Below are 19,724 nucleotides of genomic sequence, written 5' to 3' on the forward strand. Positions count from 1 at the left end.
GATGACTACAGCCCATAAGAAATCTATTATTTTGTAGTGGATAACGGGCCAATCCTCTCTTTCTGAAAAGAAGTTCAGTTTTATTTTCATACTGTTTCTTGAAAAAATTAATACATGCCCTGCTTAGATTTACTATTTTGAAAGGAATTTAGTAATTTTTTGTTTAATTTCGGACATAAGAAACCAATCATTTACCTGAAATGCACAAGTTATTACATGTGATACTAATTACTGCTACCTGATTACATTTGATTATATCAATAAATGTACATTAACATCTCAAGTCAATCTGAACCTTATCTTAACCTTCCTTAACTGACCCTCTCAAGGTAATATTGTTTTGTAACAATTCAGCATTTCCTCTTCTCCATTATCCATCCTGTATCCGGGGTATTCTGTGCCGCTATCACAGATCATTTTATCACTATGCTATGACATGACCCACCCCATGGCTGTACCCTGGGGTTCCCTAAGCTCCGAGAATTGCATCTAATCTCAATTTTTGTCACTATGGGAAGCTTCCGAGGAGATCCAAGACTTGACGGGAAGCAAAAAAGTTAAGCAGGCTAATGATGAAAGTTGTTCTAGCAAAAGAGAAATAAACCAGTTTAAGCCAAAATGGTGTTGTAACCTCTACCGAATCCTGTTCCCCAACTCTGACCACAGGCTTAATGTGGGACTGTCCCAGGCAAATCGGGATCACTGTCACCCCAATAATGGGATGATTCTGAAGGGGTTGGTGATGGAACAGCATTTTGAAAGAACTTTGTTAAGCAGGAGAAACCTTCAAGGTCATTTGCAGACTGATGAATCTGGGAGTCTCTGAAAAATGCAGAGGGAGGGCTAAGTCTGGAGTTAAGAAGACCATTTTCCAAGGCTCTTCCAAAATAGAAAGACTGGGGTTTTAACTAGGGCAGTCATAGCGTGGCTGGTGAGATATGTGGACTTCTTAGAAAGATGTCAAGGAAAGAATCTGTAAGATTTGGTGACAATTCGAGGTGAGGGATGCAGGAGAAGAAAAGTGATGTTCAGATACTCAGATTTCTGGGTGTAAAGGTAAAGAGAATACAGAGAGAGTGTGAAAGCACAACATGAAGGTCCACACTGGACACGTTATTTCAACTCGTCTGACATACAAGTCAAAGACACAAGACACGTAATGAAATTGCAGGTGCAATGCAGAAGTTCTTGAAAGATATCTAAGCTGCAAGAGTAACCCTGGGGTCAGGTAGCTGCTAAGGACACTAGGAAGAGGGGAAGATGACCAGGGACAGTGTGTAGAGAGAAGATGCTCAAAGACAAAGCCTTGCGAACAACCAACTACGTAAGTGGTGCCTCCAAAGGAAACTAAAAGAAGGGAGAAAAGCTATGGGAAGATCAGAGCAGGTGAGCCTTTTCATAGGAGAGTGTGATCAAGGTCACTGAACGTCACAGGGAGATGATGCAGGAGAGCAGAAAAGTGACAGCTGGATAGAGCCGAGGGCAGTGGCAATCACCGTAGGGACGTGTCCAGATCGGTAGGGGAGGAAGCAGAACTTCAGTGGGCTCAGGAGAGGAAATTAGGAACTCAGAAGAATTATGAGCCCTTTTTCTCAAAGGATGGATTTGAAAGACAGGAGAAAGGGCCACGGGTGATGCTATATGAAGGGCAAAGTAAAAAGGGTTTGTTTTACTCTTCAGGGACTTGGAAACATTGACCTATATGTTGTTTTCCGTGGTGAGCATCTTTCCTGGACACCTTGAGCTCTCCCCGCAGTGCTTCCTTTCTCTGCTGGCTCATTTAATTATCAGTTGCTTTCCTTGAACGCCAGCTGGCTTGTCGTGCACCGGAGATCTCATCTGCATCAGATGCTTGATCAGAACTCCTTGCTGTCTTGTTTTCCGGCCCAGGAAGCTCAGGCAGTGAGCTGAGGTTAATTGCCACGACCAGGGGTACAGTGTATGCCGGCGGTGACAGTACAGTTAGAACCTGTGACCAGCGATTTTCCATGTAATCGGCGTGCTCGCTACCTGGCCTGTCTTCTCCCACATGTGTCCTCGTGTGACAGTGTGATAAGTACTCCGATTTGAAGCTGAACGATGCAGAGTGAGAATTCAAGGTTTTCCCCCGCCCAGTTAGAAGAACGCAGTGCACCAAGTAATGAAAATCCCATCTTGGAACGTTAGAAATTTCTAACAGTATCAGCCCATGCTGTCACAACCGATAACTCTAAAAGCTCACCAACGGGACAGGGGAGGATGCAGAGAATAAATTGAATTAGACAGTATTTACTGGAACTACGGCAGCTGATCCAGATAAGGAGGAAGGATGTGGGCAGAGATGGAACCAGACTGTGAATGGGGTGAAGGAGGTGCAGAGAGATGAAAGGCAGAGGCCAGTGCAACAGCAGGGACAAATGGAAAACAGAATTAAAAATGTAAGAGATATTAAAGCGCATTTGTTCTGGCAAACATGTATCTCACAAACGGATTGTGACAGCCATCGTCGTGACAGATTTTCTCCTAACCATTCAGAGTCAGTATCTCCTTCTCAATTTTTTCCTTAATCATTTTTTTCTTTCTTTTTTTTTTTTTTTTTTTTTGCTGTACGCGGGCCTCTCACTGCTGTGGCCTCTCCCGTTGCGGAGCACAGGCTCCGGACGCGCAGGCTCAGCGGCCATGGCTCACGGGCCCAGCCGCTCCGCGGCATGTGGGATCTTCCCGGACCGGGGCACGAACCCGTGTCCCCTGCATCGGCAGGCGGACTCTCAACCACCGCGCCACCAGGGAAGCCCTCCTTAATCATTTTTAAATCAGCCTCTTAAAGGAATACACTTATTTTTCTTTACATGGAATAGTAACACTGCTCTTGCAAACACTCAGCGTTCTTAGCAAACAAAATGCTCCCATGAGTTGGAAAGGTGAAGAAGTTCATTCTTTTGCAAAGAAAGATACTTAATTTTAGTTTCCAAAGGGAAAGATACATGACTGTAGTTATTACAAATTCAGAACAATGAGAACAGGAAACGATCCCACAGAACTGGCACAGATAAATAAGACAGCCGCGTTCCTCACTCAGATTCAGAATCGCGCACTCCAAGTTAAGTTTTGCAAAGATCCAAATGATAACCTTCCCAGCAGTGGAACAACAAGTCACAGCTGACGAGATGCGAGAAAGCACTACGTCCCTCCTGTAGGAGTGGGTACCAGGGAGTGACTCTACCCCACGGCCTGTCACCCGGGGCCACGACTTGGTGACCCTCAGAACCACGGCACAGCTCACAGTTTCTCCAGTGAAGATGACATCGCTTACCTTGCTTTCAGAATTAATGAGACAAGTTTTTTTTTAAGAACCCACGGCTGCTAAGCACTAATTATTATTGTTCTAAGCCCTCCTGAGAATAAACCTTTGGAGACAAGTGATCTGGAGCAGGTACAGAGCACAGAGAGCAAAGAGGCAGACGTGCAGGCTTTTCTTAGAGGCAAGAAGGACAGGGTCTCAGGCACGACGTGCCTCTTAAATATGTTGACCTTTTTCTCTGACAAAAGATCATACTTGAAGGAACTGGAATTTCTTTGGTGTTCTTTATACCTGAAGAGCTGAAAGAAAGAAAAATAAACGACGGGCATACTCCCTTAGTTTAACACCATATGGGGCTCAGGATTCCAAACGCCTCACACTTCGCCAAGGCTGAACTCACTCGTGAAATTATACCCTCAGGCTGTGCAATTAAACGTTCTTTGTCAGCGAACACATTTGGGGGCCCGGCCTCATCGCTTCAGCCGGCACCATGACCGTGGGGCTCTCTTCTGACAAGGGTTGAGTTTCCATGTGTCCCCAGGAGTGGATGTTGGGATGCTGTGCAAACTGCCCTTGACTTTGGTCCTCACTCACCTGAGTGGGATTCTTCGGAGGCAGGATGCTCCTAAGAGAATACACTTCACATGACCTTACGCTCATTAACTCAAAATTCAGTTGTGCTGCTTCCCTTCCCTTCCCCTCCCAGTGGAGAATAGATTATAATTACAAACCCAGTCCGGCTAATTATGGACTTTGGATGCCTGTTAAAATGTCCCTGCACGGTTGGTCTCCAGATTTCTGCCAGCTTGCAAAACTGCATTGACTAAACCAACTATGAAACGCTGCACAGAACAAGACCTCATTTCACACAATTGAGGGAAATGACGTCCGTCTGAAATCATGTAAGCACACCTAAAATATATACACTTAAATTCTACTGCCCTATCTCTTCTTCTATCTTTCTATGGTTTTTCAAAGCATCTGCCTACCATTTTCATCCAGGTAGGTCAACAGGATGGAGCTCGATTCTGTCCCTTCCGTGGCATAGTCCAGTGGGATATTTCCATTGACGTCCTGGAGAAGGACATTAGCTCCAGCCTGTAAGTGAAACCGAACAAATTTAACATTATATATACTGTTAACATAGAAGGCAGATCCAAACTTTCATTTCTATCTTATTGAGGAAACAGACCCAGCAAAGTTTACATTAGATACAGCCGGCAGGATCACATAGCAAACTGGAATTATTTTTTAAGACAAATTATATTAGATACTTTGTGAGAAACTCTCATGGTCCAAAAAGGTTCAACTGACCCTTGACAGGCAAGACCCTAGCCACCAGTACACTCCTCCCTACACCCCTTGCGAAACCCAGAGTACCCAATCCCTGGCTGCTAAACTGGGCACGCCTCTATGCTGGCTGCCCTAGACATGCCTGGTTGTCCTAACACAACAGAAGTGGCCCTGCCTTCAGAGTCTGAACGGAGAACTCCTGTATGAACTTTGATCTTCCCCAAACTATCCTGTTAAATCTTCAAGCTCCTTGCTCTCCACAGAAACTCATTTGAGAGCTGTTCTCACACGACAGTCGTTTTAATAAAGGCTGAGCTAATGGCTTCTGGTTGGTTTTCCTCTTTCCAAAAACTGTTTTCCAACAAAAAGCATAATCTGTAGACATTAATGGATGGAACATATTACATATGACTATCACACACCTTTTAGCTTCAAAGGGCTCTCCCTCAAGCACCTCTGAGCCCACCGCTTGACTCTTTGCACATCCCAGCCTAAATACAATGATAGACGCGCTTTCGTTCTTAAAAATGTAGTCACATCAATTGTCACCCTTGCTCTACATTCTTTAATGAGCTCCGTAAAATTTATCCGGCAAGATTTCCCGTATGCCTCCTCCCAATAACCTGTCACTAAACTCAGGCCAAACAAATGAAAGTTTCACCCTATCTTCTTCCTGTATTGCAATGTGGATACAGTTAATATGGTTCATATAATATCCAAATTCATAACTTTACATAAAAAGGAACATCACATTAATAGCTTTATATATTAAAATGTGGGGTTTTACCTTGTGTGTGTGTGTGTGTGTGTGTGTGTGTGTGTGTGTGTCTATATACTGCTTTCCTATGCCTTAGCAAGTCTGCACAGGTTTCCAAAAGACTGCTGTAATATAGTAAAAAGAAAACTAAAAAGTAGGTCAAAGTGGTAGCATATTCCCTCCACGTAAGTTGTACTGCTCACCTTACCATCCAGAGTGAACCACATTATATTTTCTAGAACCATATGAAGATACTTCTTTATTTGAACAGGTCAAGTTAGATATTTCAGATTTCCCTTACCTAAGGCAAATGTCATTACAAGGTCCTAAAGATTTCAGATTATCTTCTTAGTGCATTTCATTTTGTTTCAGTTATTCAGAGTTTGAAAAGAAGTTACTTGAGGCAATAGTCTTAAGTAGACTTTGCTAATGATTCCTTTCCTTTAGTCTCCAGCCAGGAGAATAACGTTTTGCGTATTTACCCAAGCTTCATTGGTTGAAGAATCAATTAAGACACAGAACTACAGGGCATCCTTGCTGATTTCAATACTAAGAGGTGGGAGATAATCAGGGTACTCTTTTTTGCCAAGGCATAGACGTTTCAGAGAGGATCTTATCTATATCAAACATCTGGGCGGCAGATGACAGTGAATATAATTGAGTCACATATTATCAATAACAGCAAAAATAAACAGGCGAGCAACGTGATGCCCAGGGAGAGGGGGCACTGGGGGAGAATATTTTCTATTCTTTCAGGAGTAATGAGGCTCTTTCAAAGAGAGTGTGAAACTGAAATGCGGTGCTGAATATTTTAGTTGGGTTCATTCATTGACATTTCAACCCATTAATCCCCCACTGGTCTGTGCTGCTGAATGACCAGGTGTTATTTCCTGTAGAGACCTTCCTGGGGGGGTCGGGAACTTCCCTAATCACAGACCACATCTCATTCCTCTTTACATGCCCAACAGTGCCTGGGACATATTAGGCCCTAAAAACAATTGACTGAAACAAACTGAAAAATAAGCAAACGTTGAACTTAAACTAATTACTAAAAATTGAGGCAAAGAATTATGTTTTCCGTGATAATTATTTTTAACTAAATTTTCTGACATTCCTTTTTAAGAGTATATACATGAAATTACAAAATCACTCTATGCATACTTAAGTTTCCTGCCTTCACTCTTTCTAGATGGATGACAATTGTGGGAGACTTTTTCTCCCTCTTTCCCCTTTCCATCAGTCCCTCCCCTCCCTCCCCTCCCCCCTCCCTCCCCCCCCCTTCCCTCCCTTTCTTTCCTTGCCACTGGACATGGGTGAGACACTCCAGCTGCAGTGGCTCTACCCCCACCACTCAACTATCTGGTCTTAGTAGATGTCCCTAGAAGAGCTGATTCATGTGCCACAAAACACGTATCTACATGATCCCCTGAAAAAGCTGTATTTCTTGACTCAGAATTCTGAAATTGTACATACATATATAAAAACCCCATTGATAAGATTCATGGCTGATTATTACTCTTAGTCTGACTAACTCAGAAGGTAATGTGTTGTTAATGGGTCCCTCTGGAACTAAGACTAAGGCAAGTCCTTCAGTTGTGGCTTCAAGAAAATAAATCACGTCGTGATTGGTTTCATCAGGGAAGTAAATGTTATATTATGCAAAAGCAAACTCCTCAAATGCTTTTGCAGTTGAGGCCTGCACAGTTCCTACTGGGAGCCCTGAATACATTTCCTTTCTCATTATGCAAGCTGGAAGGCCACCCCATCTCCAATTTGTCCTACACTCTGTTCCTGGAGTATTGGAAATAGAACTCAAATGCCTCATTCTTCTCAAGTAGGAATCTTATTTACTGCATGTCAGATGACATATGAACAAATAAATGCACATTTCCTGTAAATAAACATTTTATTAGTTTATGTAGCAATTTAATGTCAATGAATAAACTTGCCAATTTTTCATTTAGTAATAATTCCCCAGCACATTAAAACTGAAATTTTAATGACAGGTACCTGGTGGACTTTTAATAAGCAAATACCACTTTTTTAATATAAAACTTTATTGGAGTGTAATTGCTTCACAATACTGTGTTAGTTTCTGTTGCACAACAAAGTAAATCAGCCATATGCGTACACATGTCCCCATATCCCCTCCCTCTTGAGCCTCCCTCCCACCCTCCCTATCCCACCCCTCTAGGTCATCACAAAGCACCGAGCTGATATCCCTGTGCTATGCGCCTACTTCCCACTAGCTAACTATTTTACATTTGGTAGTGTATATATGTCGCTGCTACTCTCACAATGTAATCCCTGTCAAACTACCGATGGCATCTTTCACAGAATTAGAACAAAAATTTTACAATTTGCATGGAAACACCAAAGACCCTGAACAGCCAAAGCAATCTTGAGAAAGAAAAATGGAACTGGAGGAATCAGGTTCCCTGACTTCAAATTATACTACAAAGCTACAGTAATCAAGACAGTATGGTACTGACACAAAAACAGAAATATAGATCAATGGTACAAGACAGAAAGCCCAGAGATAGGCCCATGCACATATGGTCACCTAATTTATGACAAAAGAGGCAAGAATATACAATGGAGAAAAGACAGCCTCTACAATAAGTGGTGCTGGGAAAACTGGACAGCTACATGTAAAAGAATGAAATTAGAACACTACCTAACACTATACACACAAATACCACTTTTTATATGCAAATAATTTTAGTAACTTTTTATTTTGATATAACTTCAAGTTTACTCCAAGTTGCAAAAATAGTACAAAGAAGTCCTATATATATGTTATGGGTTGAATTACATCCCCCCAAAAAGCAATGTTGAAGCCCTAACCCCTGGTACCTGTGAATGTGAACTTATTTGGAAATAGGACCACTGCTGATGAGACTAGCTAAGATGCAGTCATTCTGGAGTAAAGTAAATGACAGGTGTCCTTACAAAAAGAGGGTTATTGGGGACACAGACACAGAGGATGAGACAGCCATGTGAGGATCGAGGCAGAGATTGCAGTGACACTGCCACAAGCCATTGAGTACCTGAGACCACCAAGAGCTCAAAGAGACACAGAAGGATGCTTTCCCATAAGTTTCAGAGGGAGCACGACCCTGCCAACACCTCGACTTTGGACTTCTGGCCTACAGAACTGTGAGACAACAAGTTGCTTGAAACCACCCAGCTTGTAGAACTGCATAATGGCAACGCTAGGAAACCCTTTACCCAACTTCACCAATTATTTACACTTTTCCCCTATTTTTGCTTTCTCTGTCTCTTTTATTTTTCCTGAATCTTGTAAAAGTGAGTCACAGGCACCATGTCCCTTTACCCCTAAATATTTTAGTATGTACATCATGAAAATAAGGATATTCTTTTGCGTAAGTGTTATCAAAATCAGAAAGTCTGGCATCACTAAATTCCATTATATAAAGCACAGTCCACATCCAAGTTTCATTGATTTTTTCAATGACATCCTTGATCGCTATCATCCCGTGGCTCAGGACAGAATGAGGGGTTACCTGGGCCATTTTCTTTTCCTTTCTCTTTAGCCTTCTTCCACTTGAAACAGTTCTTCTGTCTTCTTCTTTAAGACCTTCTCTCATAGGTCCTTCCGATGAGATTTTTGGCAGGCAACCACAGAGGGGATACTGTGTTCTTCCCATGGTGCCTTTTCATTTAAGGCCCACCCAGATCCCTCTCCCACCTCAAAATCCTTAATCACATTTGCAAAGTCGTTTCTGCCACGTAAGACTAAAACATTTTTACAAAAAGGGAACAGTGCCTTTTTCTTCCAAAGGGTTCCTAACAGACTATGTTACTGTAAGTTAAGTACATAATCTGCTTCTAGAAGTTGGATTTTACTCCTGTTAGTCAATTCTTCCCTATAATTAGTTTAAATGAGGTTTTATTCTTAGTAAGATTTAAGGGACATTCCATTGGTGATCTGACCGGAAGATGAAGATGGAGAGGGCATTCTCCCTCGTCCTGGAATGAGTGACAACCATGGGAAAAATTTGCACACCAGGATCAGGGCAAGTGGTGTAACTATGATGTAAAGGTGAGTAGAGCATGTAGTAGAAAGTACATGGACTTTGGACCACAACCTGTATTTGAATCCTACCTTCCCCATGAATATTGTTACCTCAGGAGGTTAGGGTGTCTGATCCAGTGGTATGTGGTCTTTGAAGAGTTTTTGTTTTTTAAATAAACGACATAGGCAGCTTGGGGAAAAAAAAAAAAAAAGGTGCCAGAAGACTCCTGATGTTCCTTGATCCCGGTGGTGATGAAGGTAACTTTTGATCACTTGGTTGAGTGATGTTTTTAGACTGTCAAGTTGCAGCTGAGAACCCATGGGTTCATACTGATATCAGTAACAAAATGAATCCCTGACTACAGGGGAGAAGAAAGCTCTTCCTTGTGATAGAATACCAACTGGTACATGTAGCAGGAATGATAAGGTTAGAATTTAGCATTCATTAGAGTAATAATTCAGATGAGAGTCACCAGGGGATGCTAAAACTATTGGAAATATGGGAGTATTGGAAAGGTCAAAGTTGGGGAGAATCGCTGATGAGGAATAAAATATTTACAGTCTGCAAACATCCTGCCACAAAATATTCCATTTAAATATAAAAATGCTGGCATCAAACATGATAGGGAAAATAGAAAAATGTGAGTGGGTATTTGGTGCTTTTGAATTGCAGAGAGTTTCTCTTCTTTTTTTAATTGAAGTAGAGTTGATTTACAATGTTGTGTTAACTTCTGCTGTACAGCAAAGTGACTCAGTTATACATTCTTTTTTACATTCTTGTTTATCCCAGGAGTTTCTCTTCTTTGAATAGGAAATTTTGTACTCCTGTGCTAAGGTAAAGGTTATCCCAAACTAATATATAACACACACGCACTTATTTTAGGACAGAGAACATGCTATTGGCATCCTGTAAGCTTTTGTTTTAAGGACACTGGGAATTGTACTGTGAGACTAGAGAGTGTCTCTAATCTCCCTCACATCTTCCAAGTGCCACGTCGTCTGGACCCCATCGTCCCTCCAACCCATTATTTCCACCGGCCTCTGGCTCACTGCCCTCCAGCCACACAGGCCTCCTTCCTGTCCCTCACGTAATGCCCGGCTCCCACTGACTTCACCTGCTGGTCCAGCTGCCTGGAACACTTTCTCCCTTGGGCATCTTGAGATGGCTGTTCCTTTACAGCTTCTTCATCGAATCGCTGTTTAAAGGTCCCCATCCCCCAATACTTCATCACTTCACATCACCTTACTCTGTTCTAATTTTCTCACAGTGATGATTATGATCCAATGTCTTAAGCACACACATACGTACTTATTGACAATATCCCACACTAGATTTCAAGCTCCATGAGAGAAAATACTTTGATATTTCTATATCTCTGGGATCTAATAAAGGCTCTATGTGCTCAGAAAACAATTATTAGTAAATAAATGAATGAATTATTAAAACTGTTAAATTATGTATTTATATATATTTTTTCTATTTATATATTTTTTTATTTTTATTTTATCACTGACAATTTGAAATGTTAGAACTTTCATTTTGTTTTTTGTTCTTATCAAACTTTCATTTTGGACACTGAAATTTGAATTTCACATAATTTTCACAGATCACAAAATATTCTTCGTTTTTTTAAAATAAACTTTATTTTATTTTATTTTTTGGTCACACTGCGTGGCACGTGGGATCTTAGTTCCCCGACCAGGGAGCGAGCCAGTGCCCCCTGCAGTGGAAGCGTGGAGTCTTACCCACTGGACTCTTAGGGAAGTCCCTCTTCTTCTTTTGATATTTTCCACCATTTAAAAATGGAAATGTTAGCTTACAGGCCATCAAAACAGAGAGTGGGCCGGATCTGTCTCATGGGGCCTACCTAGTTTGCAGACCCTTGGAACAGAATAAAATATAGAATGTCAAACACAGAAGAATACAAGCTCTCAAAATCTTGTTTAAAATTTGAGCTCCATTATTTGAATTTATTTTCTTTTTTTCCAGCTTTATTAAGATATAATTGGCATATAACACTGTGTAATTTTAAGATGTACAACGTGATGATGTGATATAGGTATATATTGTAAAATCGTAACTTTTTAAAATTCACAGTTTTAATTCTAAGAAAAGCTATTGCTTAACACGTTCATGGCTACTGTATCCCTTTTCTAAATAATCTATTCAAGTGCTTCGGCTATTTAAAAATTGGGACTGTATTTTTGTTAATATTTTAAAGTGCTTATAATATTTTAGCACAAACTCTACGGAGGAAAGAGCAAAAATTGTAAAAACCAATCTATTGGCATAGTTACATATTCAGGCATAATAAACCATAAAGGGCTAATACAACTTAATTTGATTTTCATTATGTTTTTCGCAAATATAATCATCTGACACATTACATAAATTGTTTGATTTAAATTTGACTGCAAACTATATTGTAAAATACTTTGTACTATAATCCATACCCTATAAAATTTGGGGGTACATTTAGCTTATCACCTCCAAGAAACCAGTTAAAAATTGTCCCCACATTTTTCCAATTCATTTGATCAAAAATACCCTGTGTTTGGGAAATGCCATAATATTCACTGCTGAACTATTCATGGAGTCTCATATTAAATAAGAAAACTTTCTATCCTACAAGCAATGCACACTCAAAAGAAAGGGAAATATTTAGATAAAAACAAGAAACCTAAATGGGGTTTCTTACACAGAAGAAGTCTGTAAATTTGTACGTCTGTATTGTCCACTATTTTGCATTAATTAAGGTAAAAAGTTTGGTGAAACTATTACAAAATGGAAAATGGAACGTTAGAACACAGGGAGCTGCAACACAGGAACACAAAGAATGGGGAGGTGTGGGTTAGAGGTGGTGGAAAACGGGAGAAATGGGGGGAATCTGGCTTGGCCTCAGGGAAGGCTGGCTCTGAGTGCCGGGTTTCGGCTCACTGGTTTTGTGACCAAGGGCAAACCACCCAGTTCTGTCCTTCAGTTTGCAAAGTGGAGCCAATTCTGAGTCTATAATGTGTAGAGAGTTATCTTCAGTATAAGCCTATGCGGTACCCAGCCGAGGGCCAGGCACTCAACAAATGGTAGCTACCCTAATAATTAATTGGAAGAGGAAGAATATCTTATTATATATGTTATTTGCAAAGACAACCATTAGATCACCCATCCTTCTCGGCAAGCACAGTTTTTAGCTAGGTTTAAGAATTAAAATCCAGAAAATGGGACAGAATGAAAAACTTGCGAAGACATAGGACCGTACAGCCCAGAGCTCTTTGAAATATTAAAGATGGCAGGTTTGGTTTGGTTGGATTTCTCTCTTGCACCCCGCTTATTTTTTTTTTTTTTTTTTGAATTTATTTTTGGCTGTGTTGGGTCTTCGTTGCTGCGCGCGGGCTTTCTCTAGTTGCGGCAAGCGGGGGCTACTCTTTGTTGCAGTGCGTCGGCTTCTCACTGTAGTGGCTTCTCTTGTTGCGGAGCACGGGCTCTAGGTGTGTGGGCTTCAGTAGCTGTGGCGCGCAGGCTCAGTAGTTGTGGCTTGTGGGCTCAGTAGTTGTGGCTCACGGGCTCTTCAAGGAATTCATGGAAAAGACTCTGACAAGTACAGGTTTCTGGTAACTGACTATACTGCTGAACTGCATGAATAAGCATTTTCAGAACTCTAATGGAAAACTGATGAATTCATAAAAGTGCTAACAAAAGATCAAGATGAAAAAAAATTAATTACACAGGACTGAGTGAACTGATGAGGATGATTATAATTTTTGTGACTTTCTGTTTGAAGTAAAAAAAAAAAAAAAAAAAGACAAGCAAACCCAAAGAGTCCCCCAAAATTGAAACCTAAGATCATGAAGAAAAAGGATGGTAGATAATCACCCAAAAGGGCAAGCAGATGCTGTCAGAAATGACAAATGCTCACGTTTCTGTGTAGTACCTGCCCTCTCTACTCTGCTTCATTGTATACTCTTTATTATTCTTGAAATAGACAGTTGGCAAGAATGCTATTTTATTCTGAATATTCAAGCCACCAAAAGGAACTGGTGAAGAAACACTTAAACCTGGCTACCCCAAGCCGTTGAATCGCAATCTCTTTCCCCAAACCTCAGCTGAGACATCAGAGTTGAAATCCCTGCAGCAGTCAGAAGGATGCTGTCAGGTACGGCGTGTACCAGCAGAAGCCTGTAAGAGAGTGAATTAGCCCTGACAGCCACCAGTGAACAGGGCTGAGAAGGAAGGACTCATTGTCTGGGCACAGGCCTTCCTGTCCCTCCTGTTACCTGAATCAGACCAACCAGAGGACTGCTGAGCTGCTACCTGCCTGAGATCATGAAAACTTAGTGAACCGAAGCAGAAATTTCATGCATCTCTGGTCCCAAGCAGAGACTTTCCCACCAGTTTCCATTGTTTAAGCAGAGACAGAAAACTAGGAGCCCGTAATTTTCCTTTGGATTCTAGATTTTTGGGCAGATAACATAGGAGGTGATACCGCTGGGGAATCCATTTGTTCATTAAGGAACTATGCATTCAGCGCTAATTATGATGAAAGTGTGCTTTGAGATTTTAATGACTGCAACTTTTTATGGTAATAAAAAATTAAAAACCTGTATTACAAGCATTTAAAATTTTATAACAGCTGAAATTATACTGGAACACATTTTTACAGCTCCCTCTGCAAACATCCTGAGGTCAGTAATTATTACTTTGGGAGCACATAAATATTTATGTGTAGCATGGCTGCCATGCTAAGTAACAAACCACGCCAAGAAAAGAAAACCTGTAAGAAAGAAAAGGTGATTGTAGAATTCCAAGGGACTGGGGTGTGAATGGCATTTACAGTCACGCTAAAGAAACCTCTAATACTAACCTGACAGACGTTTGCCGTGATGAAAAGGGGAAGACGGGCACATGGGCAGAATGGGTGTATCCAGCGGGGGCTGGGAGTGTCAAACAATAGCTGAATCCCTGTCTTCTAGACTGAATATGAACAATCAAGGTGTAGCAATATTAACATAGTTACTTAACACGAAATACATATAAAAGTCAGAGGAACCATCTAAAAGAGTTGAAGGTGGTTGTATTTGGGAAGAAAAATTCGAAGGGTAGAGCTGAAGGGAACGGCTGAGTTTTACAGAGCTTCCAACAAGCCTTGTAAAACTATCTGGCTTTTAAAAACATGGGTACGCATGACAGGTAAAAATCTAAAGTGAAGAAAAAATTGAATGGCCTGCATAAAAATATGTGATGAGCGCTCCCCCGGTGGCACAGTGGTTGAGAGTCCGCCTGCCGATGCAGGGAACACGGGTTCGTGCCCTGGTCCGGGAAGATCCCACACACACGTGTAGGGAAGAGGGAGAGGGGAGAGAGACTGATTTAAAAATACATCAAAATATATTCTATGTGATGGAATTGTTAGTGATACTAAATCTCTATACATCTGTGGGTGTCCTTCAATTTTCTACAATAAACGTGTGATATTTATGTTGAGAAAACTGTGTTTCAAACTAAACAATGAACAAAACTATGAAACAAGATGAAAACACATGAGCATTCTCTTGGGGCCCTGGCAAGTTTCAAATCTACTAAATTCCAAGGTGAGGAGTAAAGCTTGAGACAAATTAACAATTATCCAGTGACCTGGCGCAAGTAACATTTGAATCAATTAATGGCCTGGCTATAAAGGTCAGCCAATCAATTAAAAGATACAATTTCGTAAGCAAGCCTGTTGAATATGCATTTCTGAGAAAGAAGCTAAGAAAAGAAATCACGGGTTCTAGGGTTAGTAAAGAGCCCGGTATGGTTCGGGTAAGTTCAGTATCATCTCAAGGCCCATGCGAATATCACGTTTCCTACTAAGCCTCTCATTTCTTCCTATAGGAGGTTTTTTGGGGACCACACAAAACTTAGTAAATACTTATTGACTAAGAACTTATATGAAAGAGCCAGGACCCTCCCACCTCATTCATCCTTTACAGAATCATTCTCCAATACCAGTCTGATGTTTACTCTGCTTTTCAAAAAGTCTGTTTCACTAATCTGAACACTTCATACCTGCTCTGAGAACATATAGCTTTTTTCGGGTCTGTTTACCAATAAGCTGAAAATATAGGCCTTTCATACTTTCTGTCCCTTAATTTTGTGCTGCTGGCCTTCGTGCGTGGTATTTATCTCCAGTGCCTTATGATGTCAGCACCTCTCTTTTTCTTTCTTTAGTCTAGAATATTCTATTACAGTTTTCATGCTCCACACTGTAATATTTAGGTATGTACACAAGGGAAACCACATAAGGTTTAATATGTTTTTACATTTGATCTAGGGATGCAGTTTGCAAATTTCTTAGGTTTGCTTCTCCATGTTTGAATGACTAGCTTCCCCTGTAATTAGTACAGTCCCCCCAACGCCATAGGGAAGCTCTCAAGGCATTTTTCCCCTTGACTTTCACGACAGTGCAAGCTTCTGGTTTGCCTTCTAAATCTGGCTTCCCTTTCTCAGTCTTCCTTGCAGCCTCCTGTTTCTCTCGGAATCTTTTAATTAGCTTTCTTTGGACCCTTTTTCAAATGTTCTTTTTTTCGGACTTCACATTTTCATGGGTTGATCTGATTTACTCAAGGGCTTCTGTTACCCTGTGCATGCAGATAAGACTTTTCTCTCTCTTCTGAGTTCCAGAACCAACTGCGTCCTAGATTCCTCCAGGTGGATGCTTTCCGTGGGTCCTGAGCTTCATATATTCAAAAAGGCATGCATGGTCCTTATGTAGAAAGATTTTTCCGCTGGTGTTTGCTTTCTTTGTAATTGCACCCTCCCTCCCAATTTCCCCAAATCAGAAACCTTGGGTTCATTCTAAAATTCCCTCCCCTTCTTTAATGCCTACCTTTGAAAAATCAACATTACTATTGATTTCAATTCAAAATATATCACCACTATTTCCTTTGTCCTCATGGCTCCCACCCTCAACCCGCAATCCCTGACCTGGGATTTACGAAATGTTCTCCCAAAGGCAGTGCCTCCAATTAGATGCCCCTTCTGTCTACCCCACTGCTGCCCAGGCCTTAGACCAGATCAGACACTCCATACTTGAGTTTCCAGAGTGCCCTTTACTAGCTCCTCACAGGACTCACTGAAAGCTAAGATTTGATGCACGACATGCATAAAAATATTTATGTAAACATATTAATAATTATACACTAAGTAATGAATTCGTGTTTAATCTCATTTTGTACTTTCCCTACTATTCTCAGGAGCAAGCCCAGCACCTGGCCCATAGCAGACCCTCAAATAAAGAAGATGTTAAAGGAAGGAAGGAAGGAAGGAATTGATTCTCATAGTAAGTTAACCAGAGATCATTTGAAAACAGTGTTTCCATTATTATCCTGAGTTTGAGAGGAAAATGTGTGGCTTACAACTTATTGAGGACCGATCTCTTTTTCTAAAGTAGTCATTGGAATTTATATTAATTCAGAGAATAGGATCTATGAAAAGCAGGTAAATTTGACCGTCATGGGAAAACATTAAATCCCTCAGGATTCAAAGACCACTGCAGAGCAGATCTATCGATGGTGTTCTGCCAGGTGAAGAGATGGGTTCCTCTCCAAACCTGGCCCCTGACCACTGTCATACCAGGTTCAAGTAGCTCTTTATATGAGATCATGGGACAAGATCCCTGCCAAACTCTAAAAGCCCATAATTCTATGTTTTTGAGGTCTCCTTTTGCATTTCAGTGTCTGCAGTTCTCAGATGAGGATGTAGAAGTGAGATAAAAAGTATAAGGCAAAGAAGCTAACTTCAAGGTGTTTACAGGTGACCTGAAGAGTAATTATTCACCATATCATCCCCATCAGCACCAACCAGCACAAAGAAGATGGTAGATCCAGAGAGACGGTAGAGACAAGGACAGACACGGAAACAGACAAAGCCCTGTGAACCCCAGCCCCGAAACTTTACTGGCACTGTAAACTCAAGGAATAATATCATTATGATCAGGTGTCATCCTCACTTTGGGATGAGACGGAAGTGGATGCCTCTTAAAATGTTTTGTTGAGATTTTCTCATTATTGGTGACTCTCCAATTAATTATCCCTAACCTCAGATTGAAACTCTCAAACATTCTATCCTTATATATTCTCACTACATGTTCAACTCTGGTAACAGAGAAGGTGACGCTGGATTGCGGTAGAGTGGACTCCCCACAAAGCAGGGGCTCTTTCGCCCGTCCCCAGCTTCACTGATAAGTTTCATCAGCTTTTATCTACATTTTATGGCTCACTACACTTGTAAGAATGTTTTTCTGGGGTGTCCACAGCCAAATGTGTTTGGGGAGCCTTGCATACTCTACTTGGAACTTCAAAATCCATCACAGCACTGGGAAGCCTCTGTATGTTGGGAAGGGTCCTGCTGAGATGGGGACTAACCTGTCCTAATATTTTGGGCACCGCTGAGCCAGACAATGTAAGTACCAGGCCCAAACCGGAAAGATCTCATTGGGATGCACCTGGACTGAAGATGCATGAAACCCTTTTCTGTGATACCCCCTTTCACTTACCGTTTTACGTATTTAAGAATGGGAGCAGGAGATGACTGTGTCGCCATTGAATGGGGGCAGCAGGACAGGTGAGTATCAGAATTAAGGAAGCAATCCTAGAACTGATAGTTGCTGATTCTGAAAACCAGCTGTAGGGAGGGGAAAGAGCACGTTAGGTTGGACGTATTTCTAGCAGCCCCACAAGAGGAGAACTATATGTTGGACAACCTCACAGCTGTTACAGCTGTTTTTTCCCAGCAAAGTCATCTGATTGCTGCTACCGACCTTATAGTCATATAGATATGACTATCAATGTCTTTCTTGCTTCTGTTATATTTAGAGATTTAACTTACAGATTTATTCCACTTCCACTTCTCCTTGGCTGACAGAAAATCCCTAATGGTAACTGGGTTTTCTCCGGTACCATCTTGCCTTGGCTTTTTTTAAAATTTACTTTCTCAGGCCAAAAAGAACCATCATCTTACCTTTTACTAGATATATTGTTTATTCATGTATACATTTCCACCTGACCTACAGTCTTTAAAGTTTTAACCCAAAGTGTTTACTAAAAGTCTTCTATTATTACTGAAAGAGGAATAAGCACTTTGGTCTACCAAATTGTTCCCAAACTAAGTTTCCTTGTGTATTCTAATTCCTCAGGCAGTCAAACTGAATTAAATTCAAATATATTTCGTAGTCGTATGACACTTTTCCACATAATTTCTTTCATATAACCTTCTTCATTTTCTCAGTTTCCAGGTAATATATATATAGATTGCTGCATTTCTCCTGGGTCTTAACTTGCCAGTGATTTGACAAAGAGTACATAGCAACATGTGCCTACCAAACAAATATCAAAAGTACAGAATAGTAATAAAAACAAGGGCATAATGTGTGCATTTTATGAAACAGTAATTCCTGCTTCATCTACATAAATGCAATTAACTATTCACACTTTAACATAGAATTCTGAAATTCCGTTAAAATATCTGCAAGTTACACAGTTCTCAAAGTAAAAATCTTCAGAAGGCTTAGATGTTACTATTTTTTTCCACAGACTATAATCATTAAGAGAATATAGCCTACAAAATCTGTCAAAGAGTGATTTTCATTTGGCAAGTCCTGGCTGGAGATTTCTAAATTAACTTATTTTAAAAATATGGATCTCATAATATCTTCATGGAAAATGATAAAATATCTAAAGTATAAATGACCCAACATCCTATTTCTATTAATATTAAAATACCCAAATCTTGCTGTGGTAATAGATAAAATATTGAAAAAAAAATAAGGGTGTCGAGAATCACAAATGGAGACAAAGATATTACACTAAAGCTTCACTCAGTAATACATACTGTTCTTGGTCTGATATTTCCGAGTTGCCCCCAAATAAGTGAGCAGTTTACACTACAGTGGCATAATAAAGTACTTTCCAAATGTGGTTTAAAGATTCAGTGTTTCTTTAAATTTAAATGTGAACAAGTTTCTGATTTCGTGCAGCTTTATCTAGTAACAGAGATCACACTCGGCTCCCTGGGACGAGTTCTGAACTGAATAAAGAAGAGCAGTCGCCCACGTCTGACAGCGAGTGAGATGGCGGGGACCTGCTCCCCTAATGGAATCACAGGATGAAGGAGTGAGCTCTGATGATGGAAATGCAAAGACCACTATTTCTGCATTTGCTCGCGCACAGGGCAATGAGTTGATCCCCTCCTCTTCTCCTTAGCGGAACGGACTGTAGGAAAACCAAACAGCTTCAGAGCTAAGCGGTCCTGATAACAGGGGTCTCCCACAGAAGTGGTTCACTACAAGTCATCGGTGGGAAAATATAAACTTACAAACAAG

The 19,724-nt window shown here is 40.8% G+C and overlaps 1 protein-coding gene across 2 annotated transcripts in view; it reads right to left on the reverse strand.

The window, feature by feature from the left end:
• Nucleotides 1-19,724, reverse strand: part of MYO16 (myosin XVI) — a 478,842-nt gene that overhangs the window by 315,929 nt on the left and 143,189 nt on the right. For both annotated transcript variants that reach the window (XM_033435062.2, XM_033435063.2), the window contains exon 5: nucleotides 4,270-4,378. In XM_033435062.2, coding sequence (XP_033290953.2) covers nucleotides 4,270-4,378 — 109 coding nt within the window. The remainder of the gene's footprint in view (nucleotides 1-4,269; nucleotides 4,379-19,724) is intronic.

Source organism: Orcinus orca, chromosome 18 (assembly GCF_937001465.1).
Source record: "Orcinus orca chromosome 18, mOrcOrc1.1, whole genome shotgun sequence".
In the NCBI taxonomy this organism is placed as follows: domain Eukaryota; kingdom Metazoa; phylum Chordata; class Mammalia; order Artiodactyla; family Delphinidae; genus Orcinus; species Orcinus orca.